This window comes from Nansenia antarctica (assembly GCF_963989245.1).
Source record: "Nansenia antarctica genome assembly, chromosome: 15".
Lineage (NCBI taxonomy): Eukaryota > Metazoa > Chordata > Actinopteri > Argentiniformes > Microstomatidae > Nansenia > Nansenia antarctica.
Window position 1 is genome coordinate 11,677,733 of NC_137685.1, and position 15,233 is coordinate 11,692,965.

Here is a 15,233-nt window from a genome sequence, read left to right on the forward strand (position 1 = left end):
GATTCAATTTATGACAAACTAATGACTTATATCCTGGTGTCAGGCACCAAAATGAGGGACCACATCTCCCCTGTCCTCATCTCCCTTCACTGGCTCCCAGTGAAGAAGAGAGTGAAGTTCAAGATCTGCACCTTTGTCTATAAAGCTCTCAACAGTCTCGCCCCACCCTACATCAAGGACCTCCTGGACCAGTCTTCCACCTCAAGGCCCAGACCCAGGCTCAGGTCCGACAACCAACTCAGCCTGAGGGTCCCTAGCACCAACCTCAAGAGGAAGGGTGACCGTGCCTTTGCGGTGATGGCACCGACCCTGTGGAACGCGCTCCCTTCTGACATCAAGTTTGCACCCACTCTGGACACCTTTAGAGCCAAGCTAAAAACCCAGCTCTTTGTCAATGATGTTCCCGAAGTCAAGTCCTTATTTGTTGTGAAATGTATGCCTTGAGATGTACGTTTAAGTCGTCTGTGTCTGATTGCTTTCTGTGTTCCTTGTCTTTGTCTTTATTTGTTCCTTTACCCGGGCTGCGCCCCGGGCCGATGTAAAAGTTGGATGGGGGGCGCATTAATCGTGAATCGGATAGCTTGTGAATGTTGTGTACTAATCGTCACGGAGACATGGTTACACAAGCTAATCCCCGAGGCTACTGTACAGCTAGCGGGCCGCACTATCCACCGCTATGACAGGAACAGTGACTCTGGTAAGAGCAGGGGAGGAGGCCTGTGTGTCTATGTTCACAACGACTGGTGCATCAACAGCAAGATTAGAGATACCTACTGTTCTCCTGACATAGAAACAATGACAGTTGTTTGCAGACCTTTTTACTTGCCCAGGGAGCTGACAGTAGTTATCATTACTGCTGTGTATATACCACCAGATGCTGATGTTAGCACAGCTCTCTCCCACCTATACAACATTGTAAACAAACAACAGCTAGCACATCCTGAGGGAGTACAGATTATTGCTGGTGATTTTAATCAAGCCTGCTTAAAGACAGTCCTCCCCCAATTTGTACAGTATGTACAATGTTCCACCAGAGGGGCTAACACACTGGACCGTGTCTATTCCAATCTGAAGCATGCCTACAGAGCAGTCCCCCTCCCACATCTCGGACTATCTGACCATATTTCACTCATGCTTATCCCAGCATACTGTCCCCTCAGGAGGAGAACGAAGCCAGTCACAAAGACTGTCAAAACCTGGCCAGAGGGTTCACTCTCAGAGCTACAGGACTGCTTCACTCAGACAGAATGGAGTATCCTAGAACAACCAGACCTACAGGGCTTCACTGACAATGTACTATCCTACATTAAGTTCTGTACGGATAATGTCATGGTTGAAAAGCACGTCCGTGTTTATCCAAACCGGAGGCCCTGGATGACAAGTGAAGTTCAGTCACTCCTGAGTGCCCGTAACTCCGCCTTCAAGACAGGTGACAAGGCCCTGTACAGCTCAGCAAGGGCAGACTTGAGAAGGGGCATAAAAGGTGCCAAGGAGGCATATAAGATGAAGGTGGAGGTCCACCTATCAGACAATAACTCACGTCAAGTGTGGCAGGGATTGAAACACCTCACCAACTACAAAGGGAGCTCTCCTGTGACCCTCAGTGCAGAAGCCTCGCTGGCAGAAGACTTAAACCATCACTTTGCCCGGTTCGAAGCAACAAGGCCCAACACAGCGACACTGACATCACAGTCCGGAAGCACATACACTTTCAATGTCGAAGAACATCAAGTGAGTCGTGTGTTCAGGTCTGTGAACACAAGGAAAGCCACCGGTCCTGATGGAATACCTGGGGTAGTGCTGAAAGCCTGTGCAATTCAGCTCGCACCTGTCTTCACAAAGATCTTCAATCTCTCCTTGAGTCAGGCATCCGTTCCACCTTGCCTCAAATCAGCCACAATAATCCCACTCCCCAAAACCCCAACCATAAATAACCTCAATGACTACAGACCTATTGCCCTAACACCAGTGGTCGCAAAGTGCTTCGAGAAACTCATATCTCACCACATCAAAGGCCGCCTCCCCCCAGGCTTTGATCCTCACCAATTCGCTTACAGAGCAAACAGGTCTACTGACGATGCCATCTCTACAGCCCTCCACACTGCTCTGAGCCACCTAGAACACCCGGAGTCCTCGGTGAGGATGCTCTTTGTTGATTACAGTGCAGCTTTTAATACCATCATCCCCGATATCCTCGTGGACAAGCTAGCTGCCCTGGACTTCCCCCCCGCCACCTGTGCCTGGATCAAAGACTTCCTTTCCAACCGCCCACAGACAGTCAAGATGGGTCCACACAACTCCTCCACCCTCATGCTCAGCACCGGCTCTCCACAGGGCTGTGTTCTGAGCCCTCTCCTGTACTCCATCTACACCCATGACTGTACCCCCACCCACCCCACCAATGCAATAATTAAATTTGCGGATGACACCACCTTGGTGGGGCTCATAACCGGAGGGGATGAGTCAGCCTACAGGGACGAGGTGCAGCGGCTGACAGAGTGGTGTGTCACAAACAACCTGACTCTCAACATCAAGAAGACCAAGGAAGTGGTCATGGACTTCAGAAAGGTAAAGGCAGACCCTGCTCCACTCTACATCAACGGAGACGTTGTGGAGAGAGTCCCCTCCTTTAAGTTCCTGGGAACCCACATCTCAGAGGACCTCACCTGGTCAGCCAACACCACAGCGGTGGTAAAGAAGGCCCAGCAGCGACTCCATTTCCTGAGAGTTCTCAAAAGAAACAGGGTGGAGGAGAAGCTGCTGGTAACCTTCTACCACTCCATCATTGAGAGTGTGCTGACATTCTCCATCACAGCATGGTACGCTGGCTGCAAAGTAGTGGACAAAAAGAGACTGCAGAGAGTGGTGAAGTCAGCGGAAAAATTAATCGGCTGTCCCCTGCCCTCCCTGGATGACGTGGCACGCTCTCGGTGCCTCTCCAGAGCAGGAAGGATTCTTAAAGACCACCTCCACCCTGGTCACCACCTGTTCAGCCTGATGCGCTCTGGAGTGAGGTACAGGAGCATAAAGGCTAGAACAAACAGGCTGTCCAACAGTTTCTACCCATGGACCATCAGAACACTGAACAGTAGACATAAGACATGTTCATAAATGTTTATCTTATATGTGTATATGTTTGTGAATATGTGAATATGTTTTGTGTTTTTTTGCACCTTCGGAAGAGCCACTACAATTTCATTGTATAGGCAACTGTACAACGACAATAAAGTCTATTCTATTCTATTCTATTCTATTATAAATAAAATTAACATAACATAACATCCTCATTTCAAGGAATGGCCTCAAACAAGATGGTCCTAAATCAAAAGGTTAACTGCATTTGGAATTAACAGGACAAGGAGGAGGACAAGGACAAGGAGGTGAAGAAAGAAGAGGAGGAGGAGAGGACGGGGAAGAGGAAGAAGAAGTGTCAGGAACACAATAGAAATTAGTGAAATGAGAGCAATTGTGATCGACCGTGTTGTCAACCATGAGATGAGCATGAGGGAGACTGGGCAACGGGTTCAACCAAACCTGAGCCTCTATACTGTTGTATCATCTTCTATACCTCTGTACTGTTGCAGGTATCATCAAGTAATTTTTTACTGGATGATTGATTGAGGTCATATTACTGTACTTTCATAATGAGAAGGATCACTAAAACCATTCAATGTTTTTACAGAACTGCAAGAAAACCAGTATCTGAGATCAACTGTTCACCCGAGAGCAGGAGAGCCACATTATGGTCATTGCAAATAACTGCATCACACTCACTCATGGTGTTATCTGCCATTATGTGCAGGACCACATAATGGCAGATGACACCATATTCCACAATGTCAGAGTGAGTCTCTCTGTTCTGTCCCGTCTACTGTCGGTCTACTGTCGGTCAGCTAAGACTAATCAGCTGATCATTCCAAGAGTGAAAACAAAACACGGTGTACCAGCTTTCAGTCACGCTGCCGCATGCTCCTGGAACAAACTCCCTGAAGAAATCAAACAGGCCCAAACCCTTAAATATTTTAATCTAAGCTAAAAACCTAAATGTTTTGCAGAGTCAACCTCAAATGATTTCAAATGGGTTTTAAATGAGCTCAGTGAGTAATGTCATACACTGATATTACTCCCTGCGTTATTACTGCACATAAAATGCATGGTTTACTTACATTTTTTGGATCAATCTGGTAAAAGGTGAACTTATTTTAGGGGGGGGGGCTGTATTCTATAATGTATATTAATATGAATCTATGTCATTCAAACTAGCAACAATGTCAACTTTCATAATAGATAAGACATTGTATTTGGCAATTTAGATTTATGTTTCTAACTTGTGTATCACAGAGAACATCAATGTGACAGTGCATATAAATACATTGCCACTAGGAGGCAGTGTTTCATATGTTATTTACACAGTTTTCTTGGGAAACAAAGCCTCGGCTCTTTGTGTTTTTAGTTGTCCGTCAGAGACAAAGACGATCTCACAGACGGATGAAATATGATGGATGGATAGAATTTAATTGTGATACATTATAAATGTATATATACAATTGAATATGTGTGTTTGCAATACTTGGCTCCTTGATACCTAGGTTTGTATCCAAGTTGAGTCATTCAAGTTAATATAATTAATAGGAATGTGTCATCAAGTTTAAGCTGGGGTCAACTGTCTTGGACATAGGTGGAGTTGTTTTCCATTACTTGTTAATAAAGGAATAATGTTGAAATCATTGAAAATGAACTCTGACCTTTTTGTGTCTGACGGGCAAACTCTCCATCTCCATCACAAACTCTCCATCTCTGACCTAATAGGTAATCATAATGACTGTGGGAATTCAACATCTGAATGGAATTGGCCAGCTTGTTTTTGCTTGCTGTCGTCTGACCACTGTAACCTAAAAAAATACCTTTAAAAAATATTGTCAAAGGCATGAATCTGAGTATATACAGTAGCTTACGCTTCCTAGGCCTCAATACTAGTTTTACAGGCAGAGTTCAGACTTGCTTAGTTGTTGTATTTGTGCCCCTTCAGCATTGACAATTCACACTTCTCTCCCTTGTGTGACAGAATGTTATCTAATGTTATCTATGACCCTTTTGCTCAGGCAACACAGCTGTGCTTGCGTCACAGGAAGAGAAAATCCACAGGAGGTCGGTAGTAGTACAGTTTAAATGGGGATTAACTCGAGCATTTCTTAAGTGGCCTTAACTTGGTTACACAATAATACACGTTGATTGTATCAAATACCTTTTGTGTCTACAATAAATTACACAGTACAATACAGTACACTTAAAGAAGAGCCATTTAACGCTAACGCTGCAACCAGCCATATTTAGGCCCAGGAGTTCTTTTTTCTTGACCAAACACAACTTTGGGCCCTTGTTGTATCAGTGACCCTCTCTGACTGAGCGCTCCAACAGACCTCAAACAAGCCTGTTAACCCCTCCTCCATCCCCCATTACCTAGATGCCACCTCCACCCGGTCTTTGAGTGCATGCAGACACACACACAGACACACACAGACACACACACTCACAACATTTACATTTACTTTTTTGGCATTTAGCAGACGCCTTATTCCAAAGCGACTTACAATCAATACATTTGAATGCTAAGCATGTGAATCATCAGTCAGAACACACACAGCAGTCATCATGAGTAGTCGCATCTATCAGCGCTCGTGCCGCTGCTTCGACGGCAATGCAACGGCGAGGATTATCCCTCATTTTCTTCTGTTCCTTCTATGGATTACGGATTTGTACATCAAATCACCACAGAACTTGCATCTTATGGAGAAGGAGTCAAACTTTGTTGGAAAAGGTGAGACCCATAGCGACTTTTATCTCCACGCCGCAAAGAAATGTTTGGGCTTCGGAGCAGCAACTATCCACACGACGCTGACTGCGGACCGGACGAGAAGGAACAAACCCCCGACAGGTAGAATGGACCGAAGGACCGTGATATGGCTCTATCTACTTCTCTCGGGAGACATTCAGCTGAATCCCGGACCAGTCTCAACCAGGCAAGCTACGCGTTTAGCCAGAGAACAACTATACCTTTCCCAGGCAAATGTTACTAGCAAAGACATTGACGCCATTGTCGACAAACCGGTTATTTTGCCGGCAGCAGCAGACTTCCAGGATTCAGACGAGGCTATCAAAACAATGGGTAGCTATGCTAATAACATTACCCCCCCACCTAACTTCCACCAGCTATCTAGTGAACACAGAGGCCTCCCCCACCCGGTGACGAACCCCCCCCTCCCCCCTCCCTTCCCCACCCGACGACGACCCCCCCCTTCTCCACCCGGAGACTCTCCAACGAAACCGTTGAACAATGGGCGCCCCCCCCCCATCCCCCAATCCTCAACTTGTCGATGACCTGAATTGTGACTATTTCCAAGTCAAGGACATGAACTCTCTATTTGGACACAGCAGTAAGGGCCTGCATATTGTTCACCTTAATGTGAACAGTCTTGTGCCTAAACTGGACCAAATCAGAGAAATGTTCCATGACAGCAAGGTTCACATTTTGAGCTTCTCTGAGACCAAGTTTGATGAATCCATCAAAGACCCAGAGATTGAAATAGTTAACTACACAGTCATCAGAAACGACAGAAACAGGTATGGGGGTGGTGTCTGCATGTACATTCACAACGATATTATCTTTAACACCCGTGATGACCTGAATCGTGACAAATTAGAATCTGTTTGGGTTGAAATTATCTTTAACAAAGCAAAACCGGTGCTGGTTGGTACTATCTACAGACCTCCCGATCAGAATGATTTCTATGATATTCTTGAGGGGTGCTTGGATGACGTTGACTGTGTGGAAAAGATTCTTATTGGAGATTTGAACACGGACATGCTCAGAAATGAAGCATCCGTTTTCAAATCCTTCACTAGGTTTTCTGAATTACACGGTCTCCGTCAACAAATTACCAAACCCACTAGGGTGTGTATTTCTACTCAAACCACCATAGATCTCATTCTAACATCGGATGAGTCCAAAATCTCCAAGAGTGGGGTTATTGTATGTGGGCTAAGTGATCATTACATGATCTTTTGCACTCGTAAAAAACATAAACCCAAGGCTGGCGGTCATAAAACTGTAACCACTAGATCCCTTAAATCCTATTCTAGTGAGGCCTTAAACCATAAACTGGAGAATCAAGACTGGTTAGATGAACTAAAATGCACACAGGTTGAAGAGGCATGGCTAGGTTTCAAAACCAAATTCCTAAATATTATTGACAGTATAGCCCCCATGAGAACCACCAGGGTTAAAGCCCGATCGGAACCATGGATGAATTCGGACATTCTAAATGCTATGAAAGTCAGAGACCTAAAATGCTCTGAAGTTCAAAAATGCAAATCAAAATGAGTGAAACACTTAAACGAAGATCACAAAACCCACTTTGAGAAAATTAAAAAACAATGCAACAAACTATGCAATCAGGTAATTACCATGACCAAATCTGCTAAGAAAGAATACCTCGATAACAAAATCGAAGAAAACTTAAACAAACCACGTGACCTTTGGAAGCTACTTAATAGCCAACTAGGTTGCAGTCAAAAACTCAAAACCAGGTCTACAAACATCAGCATAAAATCTGGTGATTCTCTCCTTACAGACAAGCTAGATGTGGCTAAGTGCTTAAACACTTTCTTTACAACCATAGCCACTAAATTAGTTAACAATCTACCACCCCACTCAGGGCGTTATGGTGTAGAGCACATCCGTGCGTTCTACAATAAACTGGGTGTACGCAATGATGATTTTAAACTCTCCATGGTGTCAAACGATGAGGTGTTTAAAAAGCTAGGCGCTCTACACTCAGAAAAGGCCACGGGCCATGACAATATTCCAGCCAGATTTCTAAAAGACTCAGCTGCCTCCATTACCCCAATCATCACCCACATAATAAACCTCTCCATCAAACAGGGACACGTCCCCCTTGACTTTAAAATAGCAAGGGTAACCCCACTGTATAAAAAAGGAAGCAAATTAGACCCAGGCAACTACCGACCTGTTTCTATTCTTAATTCCATCTCGAAACTTATGGAAAAAATAGTTTATGAACAGGTCGATAGGTACCTTACCGAAAAAAATCTGATGTATGAATTTCAATCAGGATTCAGAACATCCCATTCCACTGACACATGCCTTCTCTATTCGAACGACCACATCAACCATGAGGTGGACTCGGGCAAGTACTGCGGCATGGTCATGCTGGACCTCCAGAAGGCCTTCGACACAGTAGATCACCACATATTGTTAGATAAACTGAAAGCAATTGGGTTCGATAGAACATCGGTGAGCTGGATGCAATCCTACTTAGAGGGGAGGGAACAGGTGGTTAGTGTGAACGGAACACTGTCCCCCCCCCCTCCCAGTGACCTGCGGCGTTCCACAAGGAAGCATATTGGGACCTTTACTGTTCCTAATATATGTGAATGACATGTCATCAGCATGTAATTGCAATTTGTTCCTGTTCGCGGATGACTCGGCTCTGCTGGTCTCTGACAGGGACATATTGCAGGTGGAAAAAGCGCTAAGCACTGAACTGAGTAGAATCTGCATCTGGCTAGCTGACAATAAACTATCAATACACCTAGGTAAAACTGAAACCATCCTATACGGATCCCTATCTAAACTCAGAAAGGCTGAAAATTTTAAAATAAAAGTGGGTAACATTAATATCACAAGAAAAGAGGATATTACATACCTGGGCTCCATCTTAGAGGCAAATCTTTCCGGAGATAAAATGGCAGCAAAAGTAATCAAAAAAGTGAACCATAAAACTAGATTCCTGTACAGGATATCCTCACTTGTCAGTAAAAACACACTGAGGACCCTATCAGGAGCTCTCATTCAATGTCACTTCGACTATGCCGTAACATCATGGTACTATAGAACCACAAAGGCCCATAAAACAAGACTCCAGACAGCCCAAAATAAACTGGTTAGGCTTCTGCTAGGCCTCAACCCTAGGACACATCTAACCGCTGCTCATTTTTTGAGCCTTGATTGGCTACGAGTAGTTGACAGAGTGCAGCAACTTGCACTGGGCCTGGTCTTCAAGATACGCTACACCACAAAGACACCCAAGTACCTGTCAACATACTTCCAAAAAGTGAACAACGTCCACACATACAACACCAGAGGAAGCTCCACGAACCACGTTCAACCGCGTTGCACCACAAACAAGGGTTTAAACTCGTTTGCAAACTATGCAGTAAAGATGTGGAACGCCCTTCCTATAATCTTAAAGGAGTGCAAAACACTGCCCACCTTCAAAACCACTCTCAAAAAACATTTACAGGAGGCTGCAATCCGTAACTGGACCCTCTAAAACAAAAATCAGATTAAAAGACCCGAACTACCCACTGTACATACTTTGTGTTTTGTCCCCCGCCCCCACCTGTGGTGTATGTCCCCACCTGTCCTACCCGCTGTACATACTTTATGTTTTGTTGTATTGTTCTTCCCATGATGGATGTACGTTTATCTTGTAGATAGTAATAGTTATCTGTCTGTATTATCATGTAGATAGTACTAGTTCTTTTCTTATGTCTGTCTTACATGTAACGATGAATTGAAAATCAAGGACCCCAATTGAAATAAGCCAGTGGCTTTCTTGGGTTTTTATCCTTTTAGATTGACCTTGTATGTAATATGTACTTTCATGTACCTACTTCTGCAAACCTTCTAATAAAGTTTTCAATCAATCAATCAATCAGTCCACCATTCGTGGCAGGAAGAGTAATCTAGCTCGGGCCCGGGGCCACTGATAGAAGGAGAAACCTTCTTCTACCACCTTCTTCTAAAAAATATATATATTTTTTTTAATACTGGAGGAACAGAGAAACAGTACAAGGGGGGCAATAGAAGTTCTTAGAGCCACAGTAGAGGGGAAAGCGGACGTCTTTAGGAGACGTAGCGCTGAGGGGCAGAAGATGTCACAACCCTCCTTCCCAACATAGCCTTCCTCCCCTCACCCTCTCATTTTCACAGCCACTACCCCTCCCCCACACTGAGGAACACATACCATAGACATTCTCTTCCTGGTAAGTGTCCCACCGCCCCAGTGCTGTATAGGCTACAGTACTGTGCGTTTTTGTTTTGGCTTGTTTGTCAGTGGCTTACTGTAGGCCTACAGTGTGTCTAGTCTTTTATGTTCATCCAGTACATACATCACCATCAGTTGGAACACCTGGTTTTGATTGCTCCAGTATAAGAGCCTCCATCAGAGCCCCCCAGCTGAGAAGAGTGGGAGGACTGAGGACTACATGTGAACTGATCTAACCACTCTGGTGCCCCTGCGGGAATAGAACTGGGGGGTATTCCACGTATGTTGGATTAGTATATTCGCGATGAAAAGGAAAGCCTCGTTCAGGCAACTCCTGATTGGGATTCAAGCCTCAAGTGATTCCTCGAATGAGAATCAGGCTTGTGTCATCAATGTTCACACAAGGCCGAACTGGAAATTCTCTATTTGGGCGCGTGCTCGCAGGCAGAAGGAGCACAGAGGAGCCGATTGTCGAAAAGAAGATACTAGACTGGAACTAAAGAAGATACTAGACTGGAAAGTGACAGCGCAACGGTCCTACTTATTGATCTTTATGAAGACGAAAAATAAGATGTAAAATAATAATAATAATAATAATAATAATACATTTTATTTATAAAAGCACTTTACATAAGAAAATCTCAGAGTGCTACAATTAAAAACAAGATAAAACAATAAAAATGTTCAATTAAAAGGCTAAAAAAAGGCTCTATTAAAAAGGTGGGTTTTAAGGCCTGGTTTAAAAGCATCCACAGACTGTGGTGCCCTTAGGTGGTCAGGGAGAGCATTCCACAGCCTGGGAGCAGCCGAGCAGAAGGCCCATTCTCCCATGGTGCGGAGCTTGGTCCTGGGGGTCTTGAGGAGGTTGGTGGCAGTAGAACGGAGGGTGCGTGAGGAGATCTGAGGGGTATGGAGGAGTTCCTTGAGGTAGGGGGGGGGGCAGTTCCATGGATGCACTGGTGGGTGAGGAGGGAGACCTTGAATTTGATTCTGAGGGAGACGGGGAGCCAGTGAAGTGATTAGTAGTGCAATACTGCTGCAATTAACAAGGCGAGGGAAATGGTTTGGCAAGAAATTGCTGAGCGATTAAATACGTAGGTCATACTAGACCCTACTTATTGTTTTATGTTCTTAATATCTTAATAAATGAATATTCACTACTGTGGTGATATCAGCAGCAGGCTATACATGGTCAGATCATTATGATGGCATAGTGGTATTAACCACTGCCATAGTATGAAACTGTTGTTTTAAGACGGGGGTTCAAATCCCTTTTCTGACACACTTTTTACTGCATTTCGTTGTCTGATGTATGTACTCTATAACAATAAAGTTGAATCTAATTTTAAAATGTATGTATAAAATGATGGGTTAGGCTAATCTATGAGAACTGACACGATTACGATGGTGTTTGAAGCCTTTCTGACTAGTAAATTATGTTCTTCTAACTGGACCCTGGACATCCCGCATAGCGAAAGAGGTTGCACATTCTCATGCTTCCACACCCAACTTCCAGAATGTTGATTACACAATACTGAGGGCACTGCGGTGTGTCATCTAAGTCTTTGTCCTCTTGCTTTCTCACACAGGGCTCATTCACACTAAATTGGCAACAACTGAAAGGTGGGATATGAGATTGTTTATTTTGTCTAAGCCAACTTATAGATTGTCTCTGATTAGCCTATAAATATTAGCATTTTCCATTTGGCAAGAGAAAGGCAATCCCTAATACACACTCGTTCTCTCCTACTCTCTTTCTCTCTCTCTCTCTCTCTCTCTCTCTCTCTCTCTCTCTCTCTCTCTCTCTCTCTCTCTCTCTCTCTCTCTCTCTCTCTCTCTCTCTCTCTCTCACACACACACACACACACACACACACACACACACACACACACACACACACACACACACACACACACACACACACACACACACACACACACACATAACACACACACACACACACACACACACACACCATCCCCATCTGATGCTGTAAACACAGTTTGTTAAGTTAAACATCAGACTGCTGGGTTTGTGACTAACAATCCCAAGCACACAGATGCAATACCACGTGTCTTCCAATACTGTGATTGTATCTACCAAGGATACGCAACAAACAACAAACACCATGCATAAATCAGACCTTATTCTCAAAACCATTCAAACCACTACTGCACTCAAATGTAAAAATCATGTTTTATTTTTTATTAAAATCATACATTTTTAAAAATGTCTTTCATGTCATATAGCTGGGCATTAACGGCAACAACACACTACCAGAAAAACAGACTCCTCTTCCTCTTCCGGCTCTCTGGCGTGGTTTTGAGGGTAAGGGTCTCAATCCAGGGACCGTAGACATGGCCGAGGCCGTCTGCTCTCTTGACCGTGAACTCATAGCACCTCTCAGGCATCAGGTTGCCGATCAGAACAGAGTAGGCGGTACAGGTGACCATTCCCTGTGGGCTCCCTTCCTCTGCGTTGGCCGGCTGCAAGAGCTTGTAGCCGATCTCAAACTGCTCCGGCGGGTCCTGTGGCGCTTGCCCGACGACGAACCAATACAGCTTGGCGCTGGTGCTCAACGTCTCTGACTGGATCTTGTCAAACACCACGGGCTCTTTGACGGTCAGCAACAGCTGATACAGCTGCACGGTGCTTTGGCCACAGCCGGGAATGAGCCGGTGCTTGGGGTGCAGCTTGCCAGGCCCCAGCCGGGAGTCAAAGTCCAGCAGGGCCTCGTTGAGCTGGGCCACCTTTCGTCGCAAGGGAGCGTCCTCCGGAGCGAGGGAGAACACGTCCGACTGGTCGCCCGTGGACTCCAGCATGGCCTCCAGCTCCTCCTTGCCTTTACAGATCAGCTCGCAGAGCTCCTCCAAGAGGCTCAGCTGGATCTTCACCTGGCTGGTTGCAAGCTTCTTCATGCGTGCAAGCTTCCCAGGGTCTATGAGTCGACAGTAGGTGGCGGGGGACATGGATCTCAGCTGCCGCTGCTGCTGCAGTAGCTGCTGTTGCTGCAGGTCCTGAGCCACCTGCAGGTAGAAGGAGCACTTCTGAAGGTGGTCCAGGTGGTTGATACGGGCCTTGAGGGCGCAGGGGGACAACTTGGTGGAGAGTAGCTGCAGGATCTGGTGGCGGGCGTCCATGAAGGTCGTCCATGAGTCGTTGGACACTTGGGGGTTGTCTCCTTTCTGGCCAGTGCTGCCACAGTGCGTCTTCACGGGGGGCTGCTGCTCACTGATGCCATCGCTTGGGCGGGTCACCTTTATTCTTCTCATGTTAACTGCAAAGTAACGCAGATACACTATGTTGAAAACCTCTGCATCCATTTTTCTAAGTTTTTTTTGTTAATCATCAGTGGCATCACGTGTGTTGGCATGTTTCATTAATAAAACATTGTGCTAGGTGTGGAATGTTGAATGAGTTAAATGTCAGACATACTGAGATCACAAGCCAGATCAAACAGACCAACTCTATAAAAGAATAAACTCATACAATCTCAATAAACGTTGTAGGCCTACTGCCCTGTTCTCACATGCCCACACTGACACGTATGCAGTCATCAATGCCCCCCAACATTATATTCCCCCTAAATGTGATACCTTACGGTTTTTGTTCAACATTAACATGCATGCATAGCTTGTTACCTGCGCTGTCTAGAGCCGTCTGCGTCACGTAAACATTTGACGTATATTTTAAGTATAAACATCTGACAGTATCACTATCCACATGTTTTGTTTTGATCTGTTGTCAGATTGACCATGGCTACGAGCTGAAGGGGTGACGTCATAATCGCATTCTACATTTGGGGCAAAGTCGCATTCTACTGAATACTTATCAATACTAATAAATTAAAAAAGTATAATTGACACTGGTTATAAACATTCGACATCATATCGGATGTATTTACATACTTCACTGTGCCTTAAAATATTTCTAAAGATGTTGTAAAATGTGTGCAGTTAATAGAAAATGTGTGCGATTTTAATAAAATGTTCAACAGTTATCAATTCGACTGGCCTTTCCAGAGTCCCAAACACTTGCGCCTGAAGTCCATCAAATAAAACCCTACGTTCTTGAGAATATTATGACTGACTCTCTTATAATATTATGTCTCTCTTTCTGGAACAAATTCCGCAAGGATTCAGCATAGAAACTCGAAATGGGAATTCATTCAACAATCTCATGGGGACAATATACGGCATTCGAAAATATAGCGCATAGTCAAATGGTGTGTATAATGGCAGGTGTGTTATTTTGACGGTGAAGAAATGAAATAGTCGCCAGGTGGACAGTGACTGCACCATCTATGGAGATCCACCAGGAGGCAGTATGAAACCACTATCAATCTGACCCTCTGATTTGAACAACAACAGCTAGAATTGCTTAATCTACACATTTGAGCCCCAGCTATTCGTTTTAAGCATCTGTTCATTATAGCATGACCAAATAAATATGGTTAGGTAAACCATATCTATGAAAAAAAAGGACTTTCCAGACCATGTGAGTCCATTATTCACTCATTTGATTCAATATATGACAAACTAATGACTTATATCCTGGTGTCAGGCACCAAAATGAGGGACCACATCTCCCCTGTCCTCATCTCCCTTCACTGGCTCCCAGTGAAGAAGAGAGTGAAGTTCAAGATCTGTACCTTTGTCTATAAAGCTCTCAACAGTCTCGCATCACCCTACATCAAGGACCTCCTGGACCAGTCTTCCACCTCAAGGCCCAGACCCAGGCTCAGGTCCGACGACCAACTCAGCCTGAGGGCGCACCAACCTCAAGAGGAAGGGTGACCGTGCCTTTGCGGTGATGGCACCGACCCTGTGGAACGCGCTCCCTTCTGACATCAAGTTTGCACCCACTCTGGACACCTTTAGAGCCAAGCTAAAAACCCACCTCTTTGTCAATGATGTTCCCTAAGTCAAGTCCTTATTTGTTGTGAAATGTATGCCTTGAGATGTACGTTTAAGTTGTCTGTGTCTGATTGCTTTCTGTGTTCCTTGTCTTTGTCTTTATTTGTTCCTTTACCCGGGCTGTGCTCCGGGCCGATGTAAAAGTTGGATGGGGGGCACATTATAAATAAAATTAACATAACATAACATCCTCATTTCAAGGAATGGCCTCAAACAAGATGGTCACAAATCAAAAGGTTAACTTCAT

At 44.8% G+C, this 15,233-nt stretch overlaps 1 protein-coding gene across 1 annotated transcript; it reads right to left on the reverse strand.

Annotated features, from left to right (window-relative positions):
* Nucleotides 1–12,343: 12,343 nt before the first annotated feature.
* On the reverse strand, nt 12,344–13,393 carry LOC308171116 (fibronectin type III domain-containing protein 11-like; the record flags this gene model as incomplete). The annotated part of the gene is made up of 1 exon (XM_080545987.1): nt 12,344–13,393. The coding sequence occupies one exon, from the start codon at nt 13,391–13,393 to the stop codon at nt 12,344–12,346; it is 1,050 nt and encodes a 349-aa protein (XP_080402113.1).
* Nucleotides 13,394–15,233: the final 1,840 nt, after the last annotated feature.